A 26,121-nucleotide genomic window follows, 5' to 3' on the forward strand; every position below is an offset into this window, starting at 1 on the left:
ATAATGAGCTGAAGCTCGGCAGCTCAAGTTCAGTATAATAGGAAGTTCTGTCAAACGATCGTCTTGATGGAAAAGCTATACTGTTTTTGATCCTCAAGAAGAAACAAGGATACCGATTATTTGACTTTGAACTAAACCAATTCTATACCACCTGAATCCAAAACGCTTTCTCTTGTCCACTCCGAAAAGACTACGCTGCGGCTTCCTATTCCAAAACGCTAAATATCAAGCATGCTCCTTATCTGTTGCGGTGGCTGTTGGCTCACCCTCGAGCCCACACTAGGAGCTACACTCCCTTCCCTTTCCCCTGTCGCACCTGGATATGGCGGTGGTGGTGGAGCCGTCGTAGCTGCTGCCGAGGGTGCAGGGCCATCCATCATCAGCTCCTGTTCCCTCCTTCTCCTTTCTGCCTCTGCACTTCTATTTTGAGGGAAAAGAACACCAGCTACCGCCTGCATGGCTCTTTCTTGTCGAATTCGCTCTGACCGACCATTATACAGCGGTGGTGGTGACGTCGGCGGTGTATTTATCCCAGCTGGGGACATGCCCGGTGCGGAAGGGGAGAGCGGGCTCATTGGAACATCGTTTGACGCCGGGCTTTCATTGTTGCGCGGTTTATTCCCCTGGATTTCTCTGACATTGCGGACGAGTTGGTCGCGCATGCTTTCTCCTGGCACAACCACCTCTCCGTTGACTCTGGCCCACCATCCGGGCTTCTTGACGATGCCCATCTCCTGGTCGAGCTGCTGGTTGCGTACGATACGTTGGCGTTTGAGTTCTTTGTCTTCATTCTCGTTGATGAACCCAAAGATGACCTGGATGTACATGATCAATAAGGCTGGGGCGTAGCCACCAGCAAAAATAGCGGCTCGGTTCCCTTCGAGGTTCAAGGGGCTGTACTCAAACTTCCATGCGCAAAGCTCCTGATAGGCTGGGACGACAAGTGCGATGGGAATAAGGAGCTTGAATCGGAGAGGCGTCATGCGAATGAAGCCTACGAATCGGTTGATGATTCCACGGTTGCGTGGGCGGTAGTGTTTGATCGAATGACGGAGAGAGAAGACTGTTAAGCACCAGCAGACGAATAACAAAAAGCCGGCGGCTTTGAACCGGGCATCGGTGGCGGAGGGCTCAGCTTCGTTGACTACTTGTTCGGGGTAGCGCTGGTGCTGGATGGGAGTCCAGTTTCGGGGAATAATCATGAAGAAGTTCTGGAGAGACAAAAGTCAGAGGGGTTGGGTACCAAGACGGAAACTGAGAGGACGTACAAGCCACCAGAACAAATAGAAGATCAAGGGCAGATGGAATTCCACCTTTGATCTTCTATCGTCATCTCGCAAGGCGTAGGGGTCCGGATCTATAAACTGCCGTTCCATCCAACTACCCCAATGGCGCACTGCTTCCCATACCTGGGCAATAGTGCCCAGCTGCATCAGAAACCAGAAGAAACTCGTGAGGATAAGTGGCAATTCGGGAAGATAGTATCGGTCGACGTCCATGGCGGTAAACAAACTGACAACGGCAGTAGCGCTGACAATAATACCCCAGTACCACTGCCATCTCCTTCCAATGGGATAGAATCGCTTTGTGACGGGGAGGTAGAGGCGACCGTGTCGATTAAGCGCGACGATGGTCAGGACAAGAGCGACGCCAAAGAGAACAGCGAAACCAATCGAAGTGCCGGCTCGTTCTCCGATGCCATTAACGGGAGACCAACACCATGTTGCGTTGACGAAGGTGCCATTGGGCATGACAAAGTCAGCGATCCACGGTTCCCAAGCCAAAAGACACCACGAGCCATTGGAGAGGGTCTGGTTTGTGAATAGCGTGTAGTTCCAGTGTTCAAGAGTGGTGAGGTTGAGATGGCTATTCCCAATCAATGTGTCACTCGAGTTGTCACCGGGTGGGAAGGGAATGATATCCCGAACTTGGAGGAACGAGTCCATGTTGGTGGCTCGGTCGCACCCAGAGGGTGGTTGCGCGCGCGCGTGGTAAATATCGATATTCGTCGTTTTCGAGCTCGATCGGACAGGAGGAACAAGTGAATTATCAAATATTAATGATGCCGGTACTTCGACATTGTTGACACCACGATTGACAATCACAACGGCTTGACCCAATGATCGGAGGGCTCAAGGATCAGGGGCGACGTGTTGCTGCCGGCGATGTCGTGGGCTACTGCAGAAGCTCCCGTTGGTGGATGTTTTTTGGAAGATGGCTTCTGGACGGATGGAAATGTTTAATCGCTCAGGGCACTTGCAGTGAGAGTGGGGGTTTGCCCAGCCCGCGGCAGGGACCAGCTGCCGTCAGCAACAGGCGAATACGATCGCCTCTGTGCCGAGAACCACCAAACATCGAGTGAGCGATAGGAAGCCATTCCGAATTTCCGCCAGTTGTCACTTAAGTACACAGTCCCTGCTTTGCGCCATAAGTAATTCTCAATGGTCTGTGTCGTGTTGTTCCCAGGGTCCAGCGCCGTACACAGGCAAGAACAGTTACCATAACTTCCAAAAACGGCGATGACCTCACAGCTCACAGCACGGAATAGCTCCCACAGCCACGCATGCACACCAATTGCGGGGCAATGAGCTAGCTGCATGCCACTGGGGCCGCCAACGCCCGCCTGAAAATTGTGGCTCCCAAACCCAACGACCTGGCCTCCATTTCGGGAGGTTTTGCGCCCTGACCATTCTCTTGGCAGGGATCACCGCCAAACATTCAACCCAAGCTTCAACACCAGGGCACGACCACAACGACGCCAACGAACACAGGCCCATTGCGCCCACCTCACAATGTCCAACCCCAACGACCCCTCTAACACGGACGAGCCCTCCTACATCGACTACGAGGCCTTCCTCTCCCCCACCTTTTCTCCCTCCGCCTTCGCCAACACCCTCGTCCTCTCCACCAACAACCCGACCGAGCTCCCCCTCGATCTCTCCACCCCCCTGCGGCGCGTCTTGTTTGACATTCAAGAAATTGACTCCCATATTGACAGCCTTACCACCCGCTCATCCATCCCGCTGCTATCCTACACCAAATCCCAGACCGACGCCTCGGTGAAGATCGTCTCCGAAGTCGACGCCCAGCTCAAGGCGCTGAACGAGAGTTACAAGCAGCTCGAGAAACAAGTGATACAGAAACACTCCGAGGCCGAACAAGTAAAGCTCGTAGCGGCGAGACTATGGGAAACTTTGCGGCTCGGGAGGGCAGTGGGAAGGGCACTGCAATTGGGGAGGCAGCTCGAGGTGCAGAATGGGGAGCTTACTGGGTCTGCAACGGCGAGTGTGACGACTAGTGCTGCCAGTTTGAAGAGCAGGGAACGGCAGCAGGATTATAGGGCGTTGGTTAGGTGTACTCACACTCTTCTGCAGCTTAGGGAGCTGTTTGCTAGTGTTGGGACACCTGGTGGGGAGGGGTACGGACTAGAGAAGGTGCTTGTTGTGCGGACGTTGAGGGAACAAATTGTTGCGCCGGTGGAGAAGAATGTCAGGGAGACGGCAGAGAGGATATCGAGGGAGTTCTCGGTTGGGAGCGCGAGTGGGAGTGCCACGTTTGCGCAGTCGGAGGAGATCAAGGGACGGACGGTGTCGGCGTTGACAGCGCTATATCTGTTGACACAGGTGCCGACGAGGCCGAATGAGAAATGGGCACCCACACTGATGTTGCAGGCGTTGGAGGGTTATCTCAGGTCGGCGCTGCAGAGCAGCATTGCCGGACTTTCGAGGGCGTTGGCAAATCTGGATAGCTTGTCTAGGACGCTCGCGGAAGTTGGGGCGAGGTGTCAGAATGTGGTTGCCCTCGAGGCGGTATTGGAGGGAACAAAGGTGCCGGTCCATCCGATGCTACAGGGCAAGCAGCCAGTGCAAGGAGGAAATATGCTTCAGCCACTGCTTGCCTATCTGGAAACAGGATCCCTGGCAAGCTATTTCTGGCGCACCATGGCGAGTAGTATGGCGCCACGGGTTCAAGAAATTGTGGCAAAGGGAAATACAACGGCTGCTCGGACACTGAGGGCCAACAGGCAGAGCGTTGGTGAAGCTATTCGGGAGTGCGTCATCAAGGGGAGCCAACTGCCAAGCGTAGTGGCTGCTGCTGCGGCCAAGGGGAAGAGCAAGACTGGAGATGGGGAAGCTGCCAGCAAGCAGTGGGAACGAGAGGTGGCTGTTATGGTGGGGAGTGTTGTAAATAATCTTGGGAGGTGATAGGGCCTATCGAGGCCGTGTTTTATAGACTGAATGAATAGATTCTGGCCATCTGCGGCTGTTGATCAAGAGAGCTACAATGCCCCTCGCTGAAGAGCCGCTGCTCTGTTGCGGGAAAACGTTTATCCGCTCTTCCTCAGCAACCGTTGTTGGGACAGCTGAACATTCACATTATTCTTGCCATTCCATCTTAAGTCCAGTCTGACCTGAATGCTCCTATCATGACCAGAGGTGCTACAATCTTGGTGACTTTTTTATTGCATTTGTGTCTGTCTCTCAGTTGTTTCCTGAACTAACAGTTTCCTCCATGTTTACTTACCCCTTTATAGCATAGGCGATTGGACTGTGCATGAAGGGGTTACTTATTCGAAAAGAGATTCGTTCAAAACTGCAGATATGCCCAACCAGAGAATTGTTTGGTCGTATCAGAGGTCGAGCTGAGTCCACAAGTCGCCCTTTTCTATTTTTTGGGGCTTTATTTCACTTACCAAGCTCCTCCTCCCTTCTCCACAACTACTTTCGTCCCAACAACGCCTTCCAATTTAAATATAGACACCTATTTTGACACTGAATACGCCTTCCTTCCCAACCTTACACCTATCCATTCAAATTAAACGCCTGTTCTTTCACACCAGACGCTTTCAGTTCTTCACATTACACGTTACTTCCTTAACAAAACACCTCCCACTATCACCCACACGCCTTCCACTATCAACCGCACGCCTTCCGTTATCATCAATAGGCCTTCAATTACCAATCAGAGACCTTGAATTATCTTTCCAAGGCCTTCCACTTTCAATCAAAAGCCTACTTATCTAACCAAACACCTATTTATTTCCATCACAGGCCTCAAAATCCTTTCCAAACACATACGCAATTCAACAATGGCCCCTCCCGCCACGCTCAGAGGTGCCTCGCGTGGCACGCGTCGCAGATGCGGCGCTCCCAGGGGTGCCAGAGGCTCCAAGGCGCGCGGTGGTCCCGTTACTGGTGGGCGTGGCGCCCGTTCCATCACACCTGTTGCTGCTCCCCAGGCCGATTCCCAGCCATCCCCCGAGCAATCAATGATTCCCACACCCACACGCCGCAGAGGCCCCAAGGCCCCTGAGCCCATGGGCAAGCCTTGGGCTGTCAGCTCCATGGCTTGGAGAGCTGATGAAGGTTCGCTCAAGTAAGTCGCCCCCCTTTATTTCTACGTTTCGTTTCAAGTTACTGATTGTTTCGAACAGGAAGCTCGAGACGGGCGAGTTCTCTGACGCGACCATCTTGGCTGACGGGAGAACCTGGAGAGTTCATCGAATGCTCCTCAGCACCCGATCCCGCTGGTTTGCGGAGGCGTTTGAGAAGCAGAGTCCGGGGGAGGATGAAGGGGAGCCGGAGATTAACTTGAGGGAGTTGAAGACTGAGTTTGTGGATATGCTGCTGCGGACACTTTATTCCAACCGTGAGTTCTTACCTGACAAACCACGGGAAATGTGTGGTGTCTAACAGTGAATCAAACAGGCTTGCCCGACCAGTACCTCAACATCCGCGGCGCAAACGCCACCTTTTCAACCTATATCAAAATCTTCAACCTCGCCGATCAGTTCGGCGTCGAGACCATGTGCAACGACGCCCTGACACTCCTAGGCCAACTCGCCGACCGGCACCTCGAGGACCTCTGCACCTTCAATAAAGTCCAATCCGGCCGCGAGGGCGTGCCAGAGTCAAAGCCGGCATTTCCGTATCACAATCTCGGTATTGCTATCCTCGAAGCCTTTAGTGAGGAGCGCACCGTCACGGATAAACGCGCGCAGTATCTGCTTGCCAACTTTCTCTACGCCGGCCGTGCGGTGCTGCTAGAGAACCAAGTCCTCAGGGACATTGTCGACCGCAGCGTCCATCTCGCTGCCGCGATGTGGCACGCCAGTCAGGGGCGGAATCTAGCCGGTTGGCTGCCCAACCCTGAGGTGATCTCCCACCGTCTGCGCGCGTTTGATCACTCGAGAAAGACGCAGCATCCTGATCGATGCGAGCTTTGCGATGATGTTTTTGATTATGGGGCTCACAAGAGGGTCATGTTTGATCCGTACAAGGTTGTGCTTAGGCCGGCGGGTTACTGCGGAGTTTGTGTCGAGAAATATAAGGATGACCCGGGGTGCTTGTTTCGGAGGCGGGGAAAGATGGATAAGCTGGGGGAGGGGGTGTTGTTGCCAGTTATCAAGGCTGAGGTGTTGCATGAAGGGGAGGATAATATGGCGGGGATTCCGGAGATGGAGAGTGAGAGAGAGGCGAGTGGTGGGTTGGGGTTACAGGGGCCGACGATGAGTACGCCTGCTCCGGTGCAGGTGTTGCCGGATGGGGAGTTGATGCCGCCTCCTCCGGTGCCGGTTAAGAAGGGGGTGAAGAGGGCGAGAGAGGAGTAAAACGGATGGGGAAAGGCATACGGAGGAAATGGGAAGGCGTTGCGGTGATTATATGAGGCATATGAAGGGGCTTTTATAAGGGTTGATACCCCAGAAGTAGGCGTTGACCTTTATCTATAAGACATTTAGAATTATTTGGGAGGCGTTATTATTTATTTTATAGGTGTTGATTTATCATTTTGATGCGCTGGGTTTCATTTTATGGGGCATCTATACATTCTTTTGACGCATTATTATTTGTTTTATAGGCGTTGATTTATGATTTTGAGGCCTTATTTCCTAGTGCTTAGGCATTTTTTTCATCTTTCGAGGGGTGCAGATAGTTATTATTTTAGTTAATGCGTTGGTTTTAGATACCTGCTACTCTGGTGCTGAGTGAAAGTCGTCTGTTGACAATGACGATCTGGTTTGTCCACCGAACTTGGGTGAAAGGTGAGAAATATCAACAGTCAATGACGTAGAATCGGGTGATGAAGGAGGCGAAATTTGGAGGAGTACTGTCCAGAGAAAGAGAGCTACGATGGTGCAAGGCAGACTGACTTGATGTCTAATGGGTTTTGAGGGGTATGATTTAGCTGATTGGTTATCAACGAGAGCGATGCCCGCGATCTGGGGGCTGGGCACTCGGACTATGGTAGTCGGGGGCCGCAAATCTCTCCGCATGGGGGAAAGAATGAGCGATCATTGGCTTTCAGGGAACTGTATACCTACAGTTTTAATATATTCGGCTGCTGCGCCATGCGATGGTCACCCTGCTCTATTTCCTTAAGACGACTGAAAGGAATAGACATTTTCCCCATGACCTCAGTCACCATAGCACTTCAGAATGTTTCATCTGTTTGTTCTTTTCTATACCACCATGGCGGGCATCGCGAATCCCAACTCGAGAAGATATGTCAGCCAAGTTGGCATCCTATCACTGGAATCACTTTTTCTGGGGAGTGTGATTCTGTTCTTTGTTGCGTCAAACACGCCCTGGTCTTGGGACCATCCGATGATCTTCAAAACGGGCTCTCATCTCCCTGTTCAATTCTGGCTGGCTGTTTTGGGTGTAGGGTTCAGCCTGCTCGCATTTGGACTGTCCGAGTCATATGTTCACTTGTTTGACGTGTGGTGCACATGGAAAGCTGGCAGCGATTCTGGACTTGACTACGCGAGATATCTCAACACCCAACCAAGAGCTCCAGTAGTTGTTGGCTTTCGCGGATTTCGGCCATTCGTCATGGTACGGTACCTGATTATTTTGCTCGGCATCGCTGGCTCGATCGGCTACAAGTTCGCGATTGTTCAGATAACAGAGATGAGTCTGGAATTGGACGAAACAGCGGTGACGGTCCACTTGCCATCGGCGGAGCCAATCGACCTAGCAACCGGTGCAACAAGCACCTGGCTACGTGACGGCCCTACTGCGCAAGCCAATCGAGCCTTTCGACACTTCAGCAGTGTGGACGGTCGTCATACGGACATCGCTGTGGACGCTATGGACCGAATGCAACCACCTGGGGTTATTTTCATGTTCGGCGAAGGACTATGCTCCGACACATTTCACAAATTTGACGAGGGGATTCTCACAACTTTGGAACTGGTTGTGGTGGCAAACTTGGAGGTTGAACGTCGAGACCCCAACGACTTTGTTGAGCTGGTTCCAGGAGGATGGACTCGCGTTGCAAGAAGGGCGGCCGGATGGCTGGAAGGAAGCTCGGATGGGTTGATCATTGATTACAGGCACGAAGAGAACGGCACACTTAACATACGCTGGGCTGAGATACCCGAGTGGGCAGATGAAGAGCGCGGGACGTTCATAACAAGGCAACCGATAAACAGGGGCATTAGCTATACCATTGGCCTGACCCTGGCAGAAGTGTCTCGAGTTGTTGCCTCAAAGGACTGTGGTGAGTTGAAAGAAGTCTGGCCAGTGGACTCCTTGATATCAACCATCCCTCTTGGACCACCTGCAACGCAGAATAACCAACTCCTCAACACGCTACTCAAAGACCCCAAAATATCCATTTTGGATGGCGTGGGGCTGATTGTTCGCAACTCCATGACGACCTGGGCCCACGCCATTCACGCTTCAGAGCGACCAAACTACACTCCAGGCCATGCGCCTGTCCCTTCAGAACGCTCACAATGGGATCTCGTTCCACTCGCATCCGAAAAACATAAGGGAACTCACGGCGGGAAATACTTCAAAAAGCATGGCCGCCCCGGAGCCGTGTATCTCGAGTCAAACGTCACGTTTCCACGCGACTTTGGTGACCCGAGAGTAGCCCAGGCATATTCGTGGATGTTTTTACCGCAAGACCAGAATCATCCGGTTAGCTATCCGTATTACGAAGGAACCAGTGTCCAGAATGCCGGTGTGGGGGGTTACTCTCAGGCAGCCGTCATCTTCATTCTTCTTGGCGTGATTGGGTGCTCACTTATTCTTGTCAGACTGTACCTTGGACCGGCGGGAATAACGTCCTGGATGGGCCAGCATGTATATTTGGCGTTGGAAGGCAGGATTCAGAGAGATGGTTCGGAGATATTGGCGTGCGGGCGTCAGGTTGCGCAAGATCTTGGAACGGTCAGGATTGAGAAGCATTCTCGGATAATGAATGAAGATGAAAGGAACACTGCAGAGAGAGTTGAGTCCAGGAGCTCGACCGGGCTGTGGATCAAGGGAGTTTGACAATGTATATGTGACGGTATGTAAGGCACCTGACAAAGAGCCCAGGTTTTCACCAGACCAACACCTGGTTGCTTTTAAGGCCGGATTTTCTATTTGTTTACTTTTAGACTGAACAACCAACAACCAATATTGTAATACCAATTATCAACCAATTTCTGGCCTTTTGGTCTCTCTTTTCGCGGCCAGTGACTTTCCTAGTCCACTAGCCCAACACGGTATGCTCTTCAGGAGAGTGAGGGATGCTGAGGTCCGTGAGGGTGACACTGGTGTTCAGCTTGAAAAGGTTTTGAGTTATTTCCGCCCCCCTCCCCAATTTGGATTCAGAGCGAAGAAGGAAAACGCTGAACAGTTGAGATTTAAGCCCTGCCGTGCTTGTATCGGCAGATTCTGGCAGCTGGCGATGTCGGGTTGTGAGCGAATGAAGGATATGATCGACGGCAAGGAAGTGTGGATTGAGCATGGAAATCTTGACAAAATTCCAGATCCTACATGCTGTCGAACAGTGGCTGATGCCCAGAGTGTTTCCGCTGAAAGACGCATCCGCGGCAAAAGATTTCCAGGAGGAATAGCGTTTCAGATGACCATTTTGCGAAGCGTACCTGATCATAGATGCCTGGTGTTCCGACCCCTGCTTCATCCTCCGCCAGCTCACAAGTTCGCCCGGATATGATCCGGTAAACCTCCCAACCGGGAGGCTGAAGCCAACCTTATATACTCACGCTTGGTCTTGATCTCCTGCAGAGCACCGCCATCATTGCTCCGGAGTTTGTGTGACTTGGCAAAGCGGTCTTTCAGCACTGGTTTAAGCTGCGAAGCCACTGCCAGCTCCTTTCTTAGGCGCGCGGATGCATGCGCCGCGATAACGGGGACTTGATCCTTCGCGCCTTGGCCCCTTATACCCTTACCTTACGCTGCGCCGCAGTCGCCCGCTGCTGCTTATTTCGGATTCCACACCACGAACCACCAATGCTACTCCAAGCTGACCAGAAAACAGGGCCCGGAGGGTGATCCCAGCCGCGACACTGAATGCGAACTAGCTGTGAGATTGCCTGTCCCAGCTCCCACACCCCATTGGTTCTTAGATCCTGTTGCAACATGCTGCAGGGGCACTTCATGTCAAACCCGCCGCACACTGGGATACACAGTATCTCTTTTAACCCCACGACCAGCGCTTGCCGTGGCTCCTCGCTCTCCGGTTTCTCTTTTTCCTCTTGATACAGTCTTGACAGGTGCACCACCTACGGAACAATGCGGGTAGAGGCTCTCTTGGTAGGTGCCGCCCTCTTTGGCGGTACCACTGTGCTGGGCCAAGTAACACCACAAGCGAGCATCAAGTTCATTACTCCACCGAATATCCAAGAAGGCGAACATGATATGAGGGATAATCCGGTTCATGAAGAAGGCAGTCTGCTCCCAATTACCTGGTCACCAGCACCCGAGGGAACGAGAATAAGTCTGACCCTCTTTCAACACAACACCACCGACGGCGGGTCTATTGGCGACTTTGAATACATCAAGCGTATGTCTCATTCCATTTCTTCCATGGCCCATCAACTGACCATGTCTTGACAGAGGGCACTGTTGGGATTACACGGCACCCATGGACCGTGGCCACAACCAAAGACCTGAAGGACTCGGACGTCTTCAGAATCATTTTGTTCATCGAGGGAGAAACAGGAGGCCACACCGGCACCGAGTTCTTCAACATCACCCGAAAGAAAATCACAACAACAACAACAACAACCACATCCACCACCACCCTGCCCACGTCCATCGACAAAGACGACGAATCCAACAGCTCCTCCACATCCGCCAAATCAACCCCAACCGACACAGAAAACAGCAACAACTCCGCCCAAACAACCAACCGCTCAGAAGACATCACATCCTCCTCCTCCGGCCTCTCCACCGGCGCCGCAGCAGGAATCGGCATCGGCGCAACCGGTGCCGTGATCCTCCTCGCAGGAGCAGCATTCTACTTCTTCTTCTTCAAACCCCGCCAAGAAAAGAAACAAGCCGCTCTTCTCGCCGCGAGCGGTGTTGGTGGTGCAGGGTTTCCATCACCAGGAGTGACACCACATCAGCATTACTCCCAGGTGCCGAGCCAGCATGGGCCGCCGTCGATGTACTCGGGTTATGCGGGGATTCCACCGTCTGTGTCGCCTGGTCCGCCGGGGATGACGGAGTACAAGCCGCCGAATTATTACGGGGGGCAAATACCGCCGCAGCCGCCAAGTGAGATGAGTGGTGATTGGAGGGGGCAGCCGCATGAGATGGCGGCGGGGCAGATGGCGAGTTATGAGTTGCCGGGGCATCAGCAGAGGTAATGGGAGGGGGGTGGGTAGACGATGGGTAATGGGCATGGAAGAGGAGTTTAGATGGTTGATATTGAGCCGGAAGGGAAAATGGATAAGGCGATTGATACCGGGGGTTTTGGTAACTGTATTCATGGAGGAAAATAAGGGCTGTATTATACCACGTTAATGGACATGCTTTCTTCGTTTTGTTCATGTGCGGGCTTTCGTCTTACTCTGGTGTGCAGCCGGGCGTTTAAACGTCCGACATTCTTGTCTATACAAACCTTCTGTCGTGTCTTTCTGGTTATAAATGTTATGGGATGATATCCGGGTTAGGGTTATTTGACGATTGACGTGGGAAGCGGGAGGTTAAAAGAGATACGAGGCAGAGATACGAAGCACTTCGGACAATTCTGGTGGATATTTTGTATGCTTTATAGGGGAAGTCCAGAGGGTTTGGGAGGTATAAGAGGACGTCGTGGGCAGTGTATTTCATCTTCCTTTTTGTTTCTTCTTTATCCGACAATTCGATCTTTTACTTATAGGCCCTTAACAGTGAAGGGGGTACATATCTGTGTAGTTTTGGGCATCCTTGTTGCTGGGCTTACCTGCTCGCACATGTGGCGGCTATGTGGCGTCTATCAGATGGTTGGGTGAAGTGATCATGGCCAAGATGTTATTGTTGTTGGTCAAAAACAGCTGAAGGCTTGTTGATTAGTTAGAAAGAGCTAGTCAGCTGATCAAAAGATTCGAGCGGGGAAGGCAAGTTGGTTCTTGGATGCCTGATCAGTGATTCAAACACCCCTCGGCCGAATTTCACTTACCAGCTTTACCACGTTGCAGTTTCATCCCCACACGACGTATTTGCGCCAAAATACGACCGCTACGAACTGACAAAATTGAGCTTGTGGAAATCTACGGCAGCGATGTTGAACCATACGCCATCCTCTCCCACACCTGAGACAAGGAGGAGGTGTTGTTCCAGGATATACAACATCCTGAACTCACAACCTGGAACTGGAGTACATGTCCTGACACTTGCGAAAATCTTACCCCCGCTGCTCACTCGTGTTTCGGGAAGAAAGGCTTTTACAAGGTCCGAGAAGCAACTCTCCTCGCCAGAAAGCACGGATTCAACTTCATCTGGATCGACACATGTTGCATAGACAAGAGTAGCAGCACGGAGCTTTCTAAAGCCATCAGCTCCATGTATCAATGGTACAAAGATGCGCAAGTCTGTTATGCGTTTCTCACTGATGTCAGGTCAGAGCCTGAGGAGGACCCATCTGAAGAGACGTCGACTTTTCAGGGAAGCCGGTGGTTTACGTGGGGCTGGACATTGCAAGAGCTGATTGCCCCCCGTCAAATTGAGTTCTACGGATATGACTGGAGTCACCTAGGAGATAAATCACCTGGTTCGGGATTTACGGATCTTGTTGCCAATGTTACACACGTTCAAGTCAGTGTATTGGTAGGGAAACGGCCCCAAACAGCATATGTATCGGTAAATAAGATCCCCATATTAATTCTGGTGAGACAAGTGAAGGCTACAGCTCACCCGTCCAACAGCTTACTGCCTGCTCGGGCTTTTCGATGCGAACATGACACCCCAGTATGGAGAGGGAAAGAAAGCCTGTATTCGTCTCCAGAAAGAGATTCTCAGTCAAGATGACGACCAATCACTATTCGCCTAGCACGTCAACAAGAACGACGTTGGCTCGATTTCGAGTTGGAATGAGGAATCCCCCCATGTATCCGCTAGTCCGAACACATCGGACCTGCCATAACAAGCCTAATGGTATGCTAATCACGACGGCCCATGTAACCGTCACGATGATCATCTCGGTGAATATAATGAGATCGAGCTTAGAAGGCATCCTAAGTTATTGGGAACTCGACTTTTTGACACTTCTGTGCGTTGAGATCAGAGTTTCGTGAGGTGAGGGGAAGAAAGGCTCAGCTGAACGCGTCAGATGCATTTCTATTCGCCAGAAGGCTGCAGTTGCCAGGCATCCATAGCCAAGCTTATACAACCTTAAACTAGCTAGGTCATAATGTATATTCAGTAAATACTACTACCTCACCTGGGTACTCCTAGCCATCGTGACCAATCAAACCTCGTAATTACATCTTTCAGCATCTTAGATATTCCCGGAAAAAGACCAAAAGAGGTGTACAAACAGCTTTAAGTACCACACCCTATCAGACCGGAACCTTGTATCACTCCAGAAAGGTCCAAATGGGACGTTCATCGAGCAAGGTATCAAGGTGAGGTATTCTTCGCAGACAATAGGTTTTATATCACGTTCAAGAACAAAAGCAAACACCATCTGTGAGCTTTCCACCGCAATATCAAAGACCCGAGCCAGATACCTGGTCTGGATTTATCTACCGTAATGAACCTGCGTCATACTCCTTGTCTACATTCCCTGGACACGGCCCTTGCCACTCCTTCTCAAGCCTCCGCATCCATCCTTCCCTTCCATCAGTTAAAGCTCCAATGGCACCCCAGGCTTAGGCCACCGCACCGAATCCAACACCCCCTCCTCCCGAAGCTCCTTCGCCAACTCGGGCTCATTCTGCGTGAAATGATCCCACGACTCATGATGCATAGGAACCAGCACATCAGCCTTGATATCCCGAAACAGCTGTGCTCCTTGCTTCCCACACATGGTAATCTGCAACCCATCAAATGTCGCCTTCCCTAGATTCATCAAAGCAATAACAATGTGATACTTCTCCGCCATGCGCGCCAGCTCGGGGATGTAGACGGTATCCCCAGTGAAGTAAATGGCATTCGGCTTCCCATCGGCCGCAACGCCAAAGTCTTCTGTGTGGACGATGAAACCGACGCATTCATGCCCCGGCCAGTGTTTGCAAGGCGTGGCTGTGATGGTGAATATCTTTCCAGCAACGCGAACCTTGCGCTCCTCCCAGTCCTTAAAGCCGATTACGCTGGGTCGAGGGGCAAGGTTGTTTGCGCCGTCGACGGTGGTAAACACCCGCCTGCCGTCGAGAAGCTGACGGCCGGGAGGGTCGAGGTTGTCGGCATGGTTCTCGTGGCTGAGGAGGACCGCGTCGATGTGGGGGAGCTGGTCGAGTTTGAGGGCTGGGTCGTCGTGGACTTTGCAGATGCGGCCCGCGAACTCGAATCCGGTGCCGGCGGGGGAGAAGAACGGGTCGGTGAGGAAGGTGATGCCGTCGATGTCGAGGATGGCGGTAGCGGTGCCGATGTGGGTGATGGTGACTTTGTTCTTGAAGGTTGACATGGCTGGTGAATGCTTTTGAGACTGTAAAACAAGGTGCTGAAGTGCTTTGTTGGGCGGCTGAGGTTTCTCTGATGAATTGTGAACTTTGGATTATAAGTTAGATTCCGACTTGAAGCCGTTAGAGTTCTTATACAGTTCCCTTCTCCCCGTTCGTACCCTCTTGAATTGGCTGATAAACTGTAAACTTTCATTGCCCTTCCATACAAAGGCGATTAGTAATTACAATCGCCAGATTAACTCATCAGCTTCAGCAAAATCGATTCTCGATTTCAAAGCGTTGCAGAAGACTGCTAGTCATGTGTCGGAACAATGACATCTGATCCTGGCTTCTCGGTCTTTCCTCCGTGATACCCACCTCTTTGCCCAGTCCAAAATAGCAACAGGGTTTCTGCTGTCAGATTACAAGGATGGTCAGTGAACAGTGATACACCTCACCTAGACCAAAATGAAGACACCTACTCTTCCTACGAGTCTCTCCCACAAGTCACAGGCTCAACACAGAGTCTTCTCATCCTCGTCTTCTCCTCTAACAAGTGATGCTTTCGAGGCCACTGAGGTAAAAACTGAAGTTTGCACAAACAAATCACGTGTCTCCCAAAATACCAGAGATAAGTCCCAGGATCTATGCCAGTCTGGACCTCAACATGTCGTCACAAACTTTTCGAAAGGTCCACTCCGTCTAAGTGCGGCGTTGAGAGCTTGTTTGTAAGCTGGTCTTGGCGGAATATGCATCCTGAATAGGCTTAGTGCTCTACGGTGACCCCTGACAGGGATCATGCTTTGTCAAGAACAGGCACACAACTGTTCTTCAGCCAGGACGCCGTTGAAAGAAATTTGGAAGATGGGCAGAAATTAGGATGCAGTTTCGAAGACATGGCGTTTGTCTGGGAATGAGATTTCTTGTGTTCTGGTGTAGAGGGAGGTGCTTGCATACCTGGCTGCCTCCCGGAATAGACGTATTGACTTCTTTATCATCTTGGCTCAGTTCATCAGCTAGGTAGGCTAGGCCAATGGAAATAATGGGTCAAGACTGGAGACCTTCCAGGCTTTCCCCTCTCAAGGATCTGCGGAGGCCCTACAGGGTTCCAACTCGGCCGGGCTGATGAATGCTTTCCCTCTGACGTGCCGAGAGACTAAGGAGGCGTTTTAAGTCCTGGTGGCAATTATAAACTTAGACTCCTTTCTTACATCATTCAGAATGTAGCAAAAGTTTGGGGCCAGTCTCCAAAGCAAAAAGATCAGCACGAATTCAGTTACCTGTTGTGAACAACCTGGCTGTGCTGCCGGCATGATGACAGCCACCAGTGATACACGGCCAGATGGGGGCTTGGAGGCCTGGCTATCTGGTAAGCTCTCTGAGAAGAATCATTGGCCTCGATGCTGATCCCGTCAATTTAGTACTGGCCGGCTTCTTCGTCATCATGAACAGCTGGTGTGTATACCCAAGTGTAACATTCCTCATTCAATCCGCTGACAAGCATACCAGGGGAATCATCATATCCTTCGGCATCTTCCAAACATACTACGTCTCAACCCTTCATCTTCCCCCCTCTGACATCTCGTGGATTGGATCTCTCGCCGTTTTCTTGCTCTTCTTCGGGGGCATCATCAGTGGCCGCCTCACGGATGCTGGCTATTTCCGCACCACCACAACGCTCGGCGCATTTCTCATTGTCTTTGGGAGTTTCATGACGTCTTTATGCACAACATACTGGCAGCTGGTGCTGGCCCAAGGAGTTTGCATTGGCATTGGCAACGGATGCTTGCTCACACCCATGATGACCGTCGTCTCGACATACTTTGGACGCAGGTTACCGCTTGCCATGGGGATTGCCGCGTGTGGAAGTGTTGTGGGGGGTCTCGTATACACTGGTATGGCAAGGGCATTGCTACCTACTATTGGTTTTGGATGGACTTTGAGGGCCATTGGGTTCATTCAACTGGGCACGTTGACGCTGGCGATGGTGGTGGTGCGACCGCGACAGTTACCGCCGAAGGGCGAGAAGACACTGCCAGTGGTGGATTTCACTGCTTTCAGAGAGCCCGCGTTCAGTCTGTTTGTTCTTGGCTCATTCTTGGTATGTTTATTCTCTTCTCACAGATACATACCATAGAACCTTGCTGACGAGCCTGAGCCCAGTCATTCATGGGCGTTTTCTTCGGGTTCTTTTACCTCGCTTCATACGCCCGGGACATAAACGGGATGAGTTACACAGAGTCCCTAAACCTGTTACTCGCCCTCAACGGAATTGGTTTCGCAGGACGTCTCCTGCCGACCCCCCTCACCAAACTCTTCGGTACTCTCAACACCTTCATCGCACTCCTTCTGGCCTCGGCGTTGGCCATGTATACGTGGATCGCTGTGAATTCGACCGCCGGACTGTACGGTTGGACTGCCTTTTACAGCACTGCTGTGGGCGGCGTTCAGTCCTTGATGCCGGCGGCGGTAGCCGTGTTGAACTCGGATCTGTGCAACGTGGGGTCACATTTGGGAATTGTTTTTGGTGCTATTGGCATTGGGTCTCTGATCGGTTCGCCGATAGCTGGTGGGCTCATTACTGCTGGAGGTGGATCCTATGTCGGGGCACAAGCCTTCTCAGGGAGTGCCCTCGCTACAGGTGCGTTACTCATCCTCTTGGCGAGGGAAATCATGAGAAAAAAGACACGTGCAAGTTTTTGGTCCAAATTGTAGGAAGCTTTCAATAATGCCTAGTTAGACATTATGGCATCCGAGCAAGTATGCCCGCTCTATCAACTGCGTCCTTAGGCGACCAAGAACAAGAAGCGGTTTTTTTGTTTGTGGCTTTTCTTTGCCTGGAGCCCCCCATGGAGACCGATACCAGTAATCCGTCAGCACCAGGCAACGTGTTGAAACGAGATATCTTTGCCGCTCTCAATTCCGTGAGATGCTCTGGGAGTTTTGCCTGCCTCAATCGATTTTACCACCGGCTCGAGAACGGCAAGACCTTCCTGTTATCGTTTAGAATGCCCAGGGTGGTCGATGAGATAAGACGGTTTTGACTCATCTTGTAAGATGGGCCTGTGAGACGAGCCAAATTGTCCTTATTTTTGCTCAAGCCAAATCAAATCCACCTGCCGTCTTATCTTACATCTTGCAAGACGAAGGGTATATATTTTGAGGCTTTTTTTCAAGTACTGAAATAGCGGTAATACCTGGGCTTTTGGTGGTGAGGATGCGGCCTGAGTGAGAGTTGTAGCCCGGATAAGGGTAAGGGTTGTGGTTTAGTAGCCAATAACTTTATTAGATATCGGGCCGGAAAAATAACCGGAAGTCTTGCAAGCTAGTGAGATGAACGAAATCTTAATGGCTTCAAGCTAAATCGAGGCCTTGGGCCGATGAGCTAAGTCAAATTGACGGCCGTCTCATCTCATCTCATCTCATCGACCACCCTGCAATACCCTTAAGGACTTTTGTTTACTTACCCCTAACCTGCCCCTTTAGTGGAGTTTTGGCTGTGGGCTATGTCCGTGCTTCATCTGAGGAAATCCAATTCTTTCCCAGTTTCATTTCACTCTTTCATCTTCCTGTTGCTGTGGCACTGAATCAACAGCACAAGCTTCTCTTTCAGTCGGCACCTGGAACCCGGTGACCACGCCACTCAGATGAGCCCCTAAGGTCTTTGCCCACCAACAACACTAGATCTATCGTTCAGCTCCAATTGCATCATCTTTACCAAGCTCGTCTCCGAGTACAGTCCCATTTAAGACTTCCTTTCTCAGTAGAAGTTTTCGACAAACAAGAGCTGAAGTTTTTGACCAAGACTATTTCATTGTCTGAATCATTCCCATCTGGCCCGATCTGCAGTCTCGGGAAATACTTTGCGGTAGATATAGATTACCAAATCCTGGAACCTCTTCAATACCCTCTCAGGGGCGACAGTCTTCCAAAGCGGATCAGACATGGAACCCATTACCAGCAAGCCTTGATACAACTTGTCCCCGAGGTTGGACTTGTTTCCACAAAAGGCCGTCCGTATGTCCCGTCGCAATCTTTGTCAATGTGCCGCCCAGTTGCTTCTTTCGCTGAGTCTTCCTGGTGGGAAACTTGGCGGAACAAACCATCAGGGTGCAAGAATTTCTTCTTCACCACATAAGGGGCAACATGGCGCCATCTCAACTCTGTCCACGCATCGACGTGATCGGTGCTGCCTCCACTGCACTCAGAGCAATCCTGTACGCTCAGAGCCTTCAAGCGTTGCCGAAATGTAAGCCCGGTACGCCGTTCCACAGGTCGAGTCGCATCCTGGAACGTCAAGATTGTAACCACCGCATCATCTGAAACCGAATACATGGCTAACCACTCCTTGGGGCTAATTGGGGGTTTCTTGGCCCAGAGTGTCGCCAATAAGTCTTTATGCTCTGGTTTGTTCAAGAGCTCTGCAAGGTTGAAAGCAAGGCTGTTGGCCTCCAGAAGCTGGTTCCGGGAGACAACAGCGGCCTGAACCTCGTTATGGGATATCGATTGTCTCGTGCTTTGGAAGTACACCTCGGGTTTCTTGAATCGTCATTCGGCCTCTTTCTCTCCCTTTTCCCAGTCATCCTAGAGTGAAACGAATGGTATTGCGTTTTGGTGATTCCAGTTGGAGTGGTTGCTAAGTGATTCTGCTGAAAGCCCGCCATATTCTCCAAGGGTCGGGACCGACATTCCCGGGCGGATTCCGACTCCGTCAATGTACGGGGTTTGGGAGAGGCTGTCGTAGACATGGTAGAGCTTGATATCGTCAAGGTCTGAGTGATTTTTGCCTCCATCAAAATAGGGACCAACAGACCAGACAACATTACCACCAGAAGAGATGGCGAGACCGCTCATCAACGATGGCAGGTCGTCGGCGTCCATGATTGATGAATGGAGATGGTTATTCAGAGAGCGGCTGGAGGAGAAGCTGGAGGTCTGACATAGGATGGCCCAGCTAGTCAAGTGAGGGGATGTTCCATAGGTGTCCGTATATCACTATACTCCACCATGCCAAGGGCCAGCCTGTCGGTCGTATGCCACCCTAAGACACTACATCGTGATGGTATTGTCTCTTGGTTGATATTTGGGATAGGTTGCAAAAAAACAAAGTTGAGTGTTATAATCTCTGGCCATTCACATCTCCGGTCTATATTTTTCTCTGTAAAGAGAGATACAGCCTGCGGAGCCGGAATAGTGGAAACGGAAATGGATGATTATTGCTGGGCTTTGCTGGACTCGGGAACTGAAATAGAATAATATAATATATTAGGCTTTTCCTCTTTACTTATTAACTTCTTTTCGCCTGGTGAACTAAGCCGTAATAACCAGAGATAATATCAAGGATCTGATTAGGCACTCGATTAGGTAGTTTGCAAGTTCGGATGGGAAGGTTAGTTTGAGGGGACGGATGAGGTGTGGTGAGCCTAATACGCCTTCTGATGTGTTGATTCTTTGGGGGTTGTTTTAGGGGGTTTTTGGTTGATGGAAAATTGTGGGGATGATGATAGTTGTCGGGGTGATGGACTGGGTTGAGAGTACTTAAGGATTTTGCAAGGCCAGGGGGTTTGACTGTCTGTATTAACGCGGTGGTGATCGGAAAGGGCCTTTTCTTTGGTAACAATGTGCTTTTAGATTGTTTAGTTGTCTACTTGGAATTCTGCGTACGGCCAGAATGAAACATTGGTGTTGAGATGAACAGAAGCTTGTACATATGATTGAAGTCCCTGAATCAATGTATCAACTAGGCAGGTATCCAAGTACGTAAGTTAGATGACGGAAACAGTAGTATCAGGTTGTCGTCTCATCAAAGCCTGAATATTTCTAATTATCTTCACAATTCATTGACCGCTTTGAACCTCGGTCATTTGATGTTACTCTCTCGTAAAACCACCAACACAGACACTTGCAATGGACCTTATATCTGCTGACAAGTCGGTATGCATTTTATTGGAGAAGATTATTAGGGCTAGCTACTGGGGATAAAAAAAACAATTGATTATCACCGTCCCATTAACGTGTAGCATTACCATGTTAGCATCAGATTAATGGATCTATCTGAGTCACCATGGGAAAATACAGCCACGGTTTCTTGTTTCCTCCCCCATCACCGATGCAGTGCATCTTGCCTCGTATTGTCTTTTGTTCCACGGTAACAAAACCAGCTGCAGCCCTGTTGCCAGTATGTAAGCTGACCAAGTAATCCATCAACGGCGGCTTTCTTGTCAATCTCAATGTTGAAAGAAAGAAACCTAATTATAAGGTACCAACAATGACATCAAATTGCCAGGCAGGCGATGACTCTTTGCCTGAAGATGATAGAAAGTACCTATGGATCACACGACGGCAGTAGTTGCCTGGATAGTCGTTCCTTCCACCTGCAGAACTTTCTTCGAGCACGAGCTGATTTGGTGTCGTTCCTGATCCGACAGCGGCCTCAACTTTTCACCACCATCTTAGTTTCCACCAATCAGTCGTCTTTCCACGCTTGATGTCGAGGCTATCTCCAACTCTCCCGGCCGGCAAAACCTTTGTCGACATTCGTTTACTCTGTTGGTCCTGGCTGCATTGCCACCACATCGGTCCGATGCTTTTTTTTTGCTCCTGCCTTCTCCCGACAGTGGCGACGTGTTATTCTCTATCTCTTGCGTTCAAGCTGGCAAGACAATAGTCTCAATGCTAGGCAATCATCCGGAATTTGGCAGTCATTTTTGTTCCCGGTTGTCAGTTGCTTTGCCTGCCGCCGGCAGCCTCGGAAGGAGATATCGCTTGTCGGATGGGTAAAGCAGAGCACCATAGCTGGGCAACCAAGACGTCTTATCTTGGCCTCGAAATGGTTTGTCCCGCTAACACCGGACTAGAATCGATGCTTGGCGTCCCGGCGGATTGCCACGCTCGCGGCAGTCTTGATGGCAGGCTTGGCCGCTCCGCACAAAACTTCCGAATCCGTGACGGCCTGCTTGGCGTACCGATAACCTGGCAGGAAAATCAATTGGTCATGGCTTTTGCTGGCGCTCCGACCTCTCTTACCGCTCAAAACCTCCAATCGCTCCAATGGGAGCCTTATCAATCGTCCCCCAGGTGCGGGATGCGCGACCCCAAAACTGACAGCGCGCATCTTCCATCCCTGGCCCAACTCCGCATTCCAGGTCCCAAGGGCAACTTTGATCTGGTTCGCTGAAGATTTCAGGACGTTCCGATATCTTGAACACCTCCGCAGCCAAGCGGGCCGGACGACGACAAGCCTCTCACTACCATCCACATGGTTACGGCTCGTCGTGTCAGTCAAGCTCCTCCGAAACGAGATACCGAAGATGGTCGTTACTGTCTCAACTGCGAGTTCTACCCTGTGGTGGTTCTGTTGGGCTGCATACCGCGGATACCAGGAGCTGGAACACATCATCACCTGTGCCCAACATGATTGAACAATGGGGATTGATTGGTAAAAGGGCGATATGCTGCCAAAAGAAGCTGTCACCTTGAATTCAATATTCCTACATGCGTTTCTCCGCATGGCGGGGTAGCATTGCAGCTCCCCGCTGGCATGCAGCCATTGTCGTCGACATGCACATATCAAGCACACCATGTGCCAAGCCCTGTAGTCTCAACTCGGAGAATTTCAACTTCAGTCTTATCGCAGACTACCAATGTGTGATCCCGAGTTCTCGGGATCACGGAACGGCGAGTTGTCTATCTCGAATGATAGCAAACATGCAGTCTCACCTGCAGTTCGCGCAGGTATAAGACATGAGTGTCTCGCCCTCGACAAGACACCATCTTTGCTCATCACCTCACTCACCCCCTCATCCATCTGCATCTTCCTTTGAGTTCGAGTCCTCTCACGAACCCAAATACCTTCGAGATGCTCGCCGAGTCTCTGGTGGCGGCCCTCTTGGCCATCGCCCCCGTCTCTGCTCGTCCGGAACCCGACCTCTGGCGCCGCGCTGTGAGCGCTGCTGACGTTCGCACCTGCGCCCTCACCGACGAAGCTCCTCACGTCAAGGCTCCCAAGACTAACGCCTGGGCTCCCATCTCTCCTCAGGATGTCAAGGATGTCTGGAAGTTTGTCCACGCTCCTGAGCGCGCCCTCAACCTCACGGACCCTGCCAACGCCACCCTGACCGACAACTACGTCTTCCTCGTCGATACCTTGTACCTCAACAAGACCCAGGTCCTCAGCTACATCGACGGCGATGCAGCTCAGCCTCCCAAGTATGCTCGTGTGGTGATCTTTGAAGGCGGCAAGGAGGAGCCTGTCTCTCAGGAGTACATGGTTGGCCCCCTTCCTGTTGGTGTTGAGACCACCATCGCCCCTTACGACTACCCCTTCAACGGCGGCCTTGGTGGCAAGATCCCCTACGATGGTCGCTACATGGATGGCAAGCGCACCGCTGGCTATCAGCCTCTCCTCAAGCAGGCCATGACTGATGTCGCCGACATCACCAAGGCTCTCTTCAATGGTACCTACTACGGTGCCAGCGACCCCCGCACCGACATTGTCGCTGCCAACACTGGTCCCCACTCTCTCGATGGCTCCCAGTCCTGGATCACCATCATGTTCAGATACCCTGGTGCCGCCAGCTACGTCACTCCCATTGACTTCTACATCATTCTCGACATCACCGGCACCGATATCTCCAAGTACACCCTCCGCGGCTATGTCACCAACACCAAGTTCTTCAAGACTGCCGATGAGCTCCGCAAGGCCTTCGAGGCTGGCGAGATCATCAGCGAGTTCCCCCAGACCCGTGACCAGGAGTGGGCCCTTCTTAAGGCTGTCCCTGAGATGGGTGTTCGTGACCTTGACGACCGCATTGCTCCCCAGAGCATTGAGATTGGTGGCAAGCGCTACAAGCTCGACCGTGAGAACCAGTATGTTGAGTTCATGGGCTGGTCTTTCTACATGTCCTTCACTCGCATCCTCGGTCTCATGTTCTACGACATCAAGTTCAAGGGTGAGCGCATCATCTACGAGCTCTCTCTCCAGGAGGCTGCTGCTCAGTATGCTGGCAACCAGCCCAAGGCTGCCAACACTGTCTACCACGACACTTACTTCTCCATCGGTTCCACCTCTGCCACTCTCATCGAGGGGTTCGACTGCCCCTTCGGCGCCACCATGCTGAACGTCACCTACCCCGCCAACGATGTCACCGATGTCCACCCCCAGGGTATCTGCCTCTTCGAGTCTGACTCCGGATACCCCGTTGCCCGTCACAGATATGGCAGCGGTGGCAACCCCAACGGTTTCTCCAACATTGCCGCCGTCAAGAGCTCTGCTCTCCATGCCCGCACCATCGCCACCATTGGTAACTACGACTACCTCTTCGACTATGCTTTCCACGTTGACGGCTCCATCGAGATTGAGGTCCGCGCTTCCGGCTATCTCCAGTCTTCCCCCTACTACAAGGACCAGACCAACTTTGGCGCTCGTGTCGGCCTTGGCACCCAGGGTTCTTTCCACGACCACATTCTCTCCTGGAAGGCCGATTTCGATATCATCTCCACCAAGAACTCCCTCCAGCGCACCGATCTCATCGTCGTCAACCAGACCCAGCCCTGGTTCCCCGAGCTCGGCGAGTTCGAGCAGATGGAGCTCAAGGCCTACAACATGGAGAAGGAGCAGCAGTTCAACTGGGCCCAGAACGGCCAGAGCATGTTCTGCGTCGTCAACGACGAGGAGAAGAACTCCTGGGGTGTCTCCCGCGGTTACCGCCTCGTGCCCGGCCGCAGCAACGTCCACCTCAGCACCCACAACTCCCCCTTCTCCAAGCACTCCTCCCACATCCTCAAGTCTCACCTCGCCGTCACCCAGCACCACGACAACGAGCCCTATGGCAACTCGTGGCAGAACGTTAACCTGCCCCTCAAGCCCCAGCAGGACTTCTCCAAGCTCTTCAACGACGAGAGCGTCGATGGTGAGGACATTGTTGTCTGGTTCAACCTCGGCATGCACCACTACACCCGCTCTGAGGATATCCCCGTCACCCTCTACTCCGAGGCCGTCTCCAGCATCGTGTTCGCTCCCCAGAACTTCCACGACCGCGCCCAGGAGGGTGATCTCCAGAACAGACGCTGGATCACCTCCAACGCCACCACTGGTGAGATCACCTATGAGGACCAGGGTCTTCAGCTCCCCACTTGCAAGGTTGCCCTCGAGGAGCCCGCTACCAAGATTCTTCCTTGGCTCAAGATCTAGGGGTGGTTTACGATCTGAATGAAGAACACAGGAGTTGAGGGGAAGAAGAGGAAGATTTCTTTGGTTATGATTTTTGATGAAACGACACGATCTTTACTTAATATTTTGCATGCCTTATGACGGACACACACATTGGGAATACTGGAACTAGTTGGGAACGCATACAACAGTTGATGACGCTGGGGCTCATACCACTCGCTTTATGATAGATATTTACGACGATGTACATAGATGCATAGACTATAGACTTTGGGGAGACAAGTTGATGGGGAGATGGAGGAGGGGAGAAGGAAGAAAAGGTTGTTAATATTGGGCTTTTATGCAGAACTTCTGGGGAGAGGGAGACTGTAGATAGGAGAATAAGAAGTACATATTTGCCATTCATCATTTTCCACGCGTAAACTGTTGTACCGGAGTTCACGGATGTCCACGAGAATTTGTGGATGCTTCCAATTTCCTGATCGCGAGACAAGCAAAATCCGAGCCCACCTTTTCGATTTCCTCTTTCGCATGCCAAGAGGCCGCACTTAAGGCTAGCGGCGTTATGGAGTATGCCAAGCACAACAGCTATGGTCAACTGCAGTTAACAGCGACGATCAACAGCCACAGTTGCGCGAGCCGTTCAGAGGATCCAGGCACGCCAGGGCAGGCGAGTTGATAGCTGTCTCAAGCCATGGTGTGAGAGCTGTTGAGAGGGCCTAGGTCAGGTAGGCTGATAGGTGTAGGTGCCGTCGTAGGTGCCAGTGAGAGTGCCAGTAAAGCCCTGGGCACCTTGATAGGCATGTGCGTAGTGCGTTAGTTGGCAAGCAGATAGGTTGATTGCCCTGTTGAAATGGGCCACTGGGCAGGTTGGATGTACGCTTTGCCCCACAGGCCCTCACCCCAGCGCCCAGCCTACAGCCTCCTCCCTTCTGCAAACCCCGCGGCGTCATAGTACAAGCAGCTTAGTAAACTCGTCTAAATACTGCAAAGATGTAGACAGAGTCATCAGGGATGAATTAGGCGTCATCTACGTCAAGCTCCCTCAATTCCACGAAACGTATTCCAGACGGGTGCCAGATCTTAAGGCAGCATCCGAGGCCGTCTTAAAGAAGTGTAAGGA

General features: G+C 51.6%; 8 protein-coding genes across 8 annotated transcripts; 6 read left to right on the forward strand and 2 right to left on the reverse strand.

Moving 5' to 3' along the window:
• Nucleotides 1–4: 4 nt before the first annotated feature.
• QC764_507910 (uncharacterized protein) lies at nucleotides 5–2,383 on the reverse strand. Its single transcript, XM_062948045.1, has 2 exons — nucleotides 1,269–2,383; nucleotides 5–1,211 (listed from the first exon to the last, which is right to left on the reverse strand). The coding sequence occupies exons 1-2, from the start codon at nucleotides 1,944–1,946 to the stop codon at nucleotides 219–221; spliced, it is 1,671 nt and encodes a 556-aa protein (XP_062799441.1). The 5' UTR covers nucleotides 1,947–2,383; the 3' UTR covers nucleotides 5–218.
• A 409-nt stretch (nucleotides 2,384–2,792) lies between these two features.
• On the forward strand, nucleotides 2,793–4,205 carry COG5 (Conserved oligomeric Golgi complex subunit; the record flags this gene model as incomplete). Its single annotated transcript, XM_062948046.1, has 1 exon — nucleotides 2,793–4,205. The coding sequence occupies one exon, from the start codon at nucleotides 2,793–2,795 to the stop codon at nucleotides 4,203–4,205; it is 1,413 nt and encodes a 470-aa protein (XP_062799442.1).
• Nucleotides 4,206–4,389: 184 nt separating this feature from the next.
• Nucleotides 4,390–6,962, forward strand: QC764_507925 (uncharacterized protein). The gene is made up of 4 exons (XM_062948047.1): nucleotides 4,390–4,450; nucleotides 4,486–5,376; nucleotides 5,435–5,649; nucleotides 5,709–6,962. Exons 2-4 carry the CDS (start codon nucleotides 5,090–5,092, stop codon nucleotides 6,608–6,610), a joined length of 1,404 nt encoding a protein of 467 aa, XP_062799443.1. The 5' UTR covers nucleotides 4,390–4,450; nucleotides 4,486–5,089; the 3' UTR covers nucleotides 6,611–6,962.
• Nucleotides 6,963–7,436: 474 nt separating this feature from the next.
• Nucleotides 7,437–9,284, forward strand: QC764_507930 (uncharacterized protein; the record flags this gene model as incomplete). The annotated part of the gene is made up of 1 exon (XM_062948048.1): nucleotides 7,437–9,284. The coding sequence occupies one exon, from the start codon at nucleotides 7,437–7,439 to the stop codon at nucleotides 9,282–9,284; it is 1,848 nt and encodes a 615-aa protein (XP_062799444.1).
• A 701-nt stretch (nucleotides 9,285–9,985) lies between these two features.
• On the forward strand, nucleotides 9,986–12,139 carry QC764_507940 (uncharacterized protein). Its single transcript, XM_062948049.1, has 2 exons — nucleotides 9,986–10,803; nucleotides 10,857–12,139. Exons 1-2 carry the CDS (start codon nucleotides 10,533–10,535, stop codon nucleotides 11,609–11,611), a joined length of 1,026 nt encoding a protein of 341 aa, XP_062799445.1. The 5' UTR covers nucleotides 9,986–10,532; the 3' UTR covers nucleotides 11,612–12,139.
• A 1,931-nt stretch (nucleotides 12,140–14,070) lies between these two features.
• QC764_507960 (uncharacterized protein) lies at nucleotides 14,071–14,850 on the reverse strand (the record flags this gene model as incomplete). The annotated part of the gene is made up of 1 exon (XM_062948050.1): nucleotides 14,071–14,850. One exon carries the CDS (start codon nucleotides 14,848–14,850, stop codon nucleotides 14,071–14,073), a length of 780 nt encoding a protein of 259 aa, XP_062799446.1.
• Nucleotides 14,851–16,141: 1,291 nt separating this feature from the next.
• QC764_507970 (uncharacterized protein) lies at nucleotides 16,142–17,542 on the forward strand (the record flags this gene model as incomplete). Its single annotated transcript, XM_062948051.1, has 3 exons — nucleotides 16,142–16,196; nucleotides 16,249–16,910; nucleotides 16,991–17,542. The coding sequence occupies 3 exons, from the start codon at nucleotides 16,142–16,144 to the stop codon at nucleotides 17,540–17,542; spliced, it is 1,269 nt and encodes a 422-aa protein (XP_062799447.1).
• A 5,143-nt stretch (nucleotides 17,543–22,685) lies between these two features.
• On the forward strand, nucleotides 22,686–25,019 carry QC764_507980 (uncharacterized protein; the record flags this gene model as incomplete). The annotated part of the gene is made up of 1 exon (XM_062948052.1): nucleotides 22,686–25,019. The coding sequence occupies one exon, from the start codon at nucleotides 22,686–22,688 to the stop codon at nucleotides 25,017–25,019; it is 2,334 nt and encodes a 777-aa protein (XP_062799448.1).
• Between the last annotated feature and the right edge of the window lie 1,102 nt (nucleotides 25,020–26,121).

The sequence above is a fragment of the Podospora pseudoanserina genome, chromosome 5, assembly GCF_035222485.1.
Source record: "Podospora pseudoanserina strain CBS 124.78 chromosome 5, whole genome shotgun sequence".
Classification (NCBI taxonomy): domain Eukaryota; kingdom Fungi; phylum Ascomycota; class Sordariomycetes; order Sordariales; family Podosporaceae; genus Podospora; species Podospora pseudoanserina.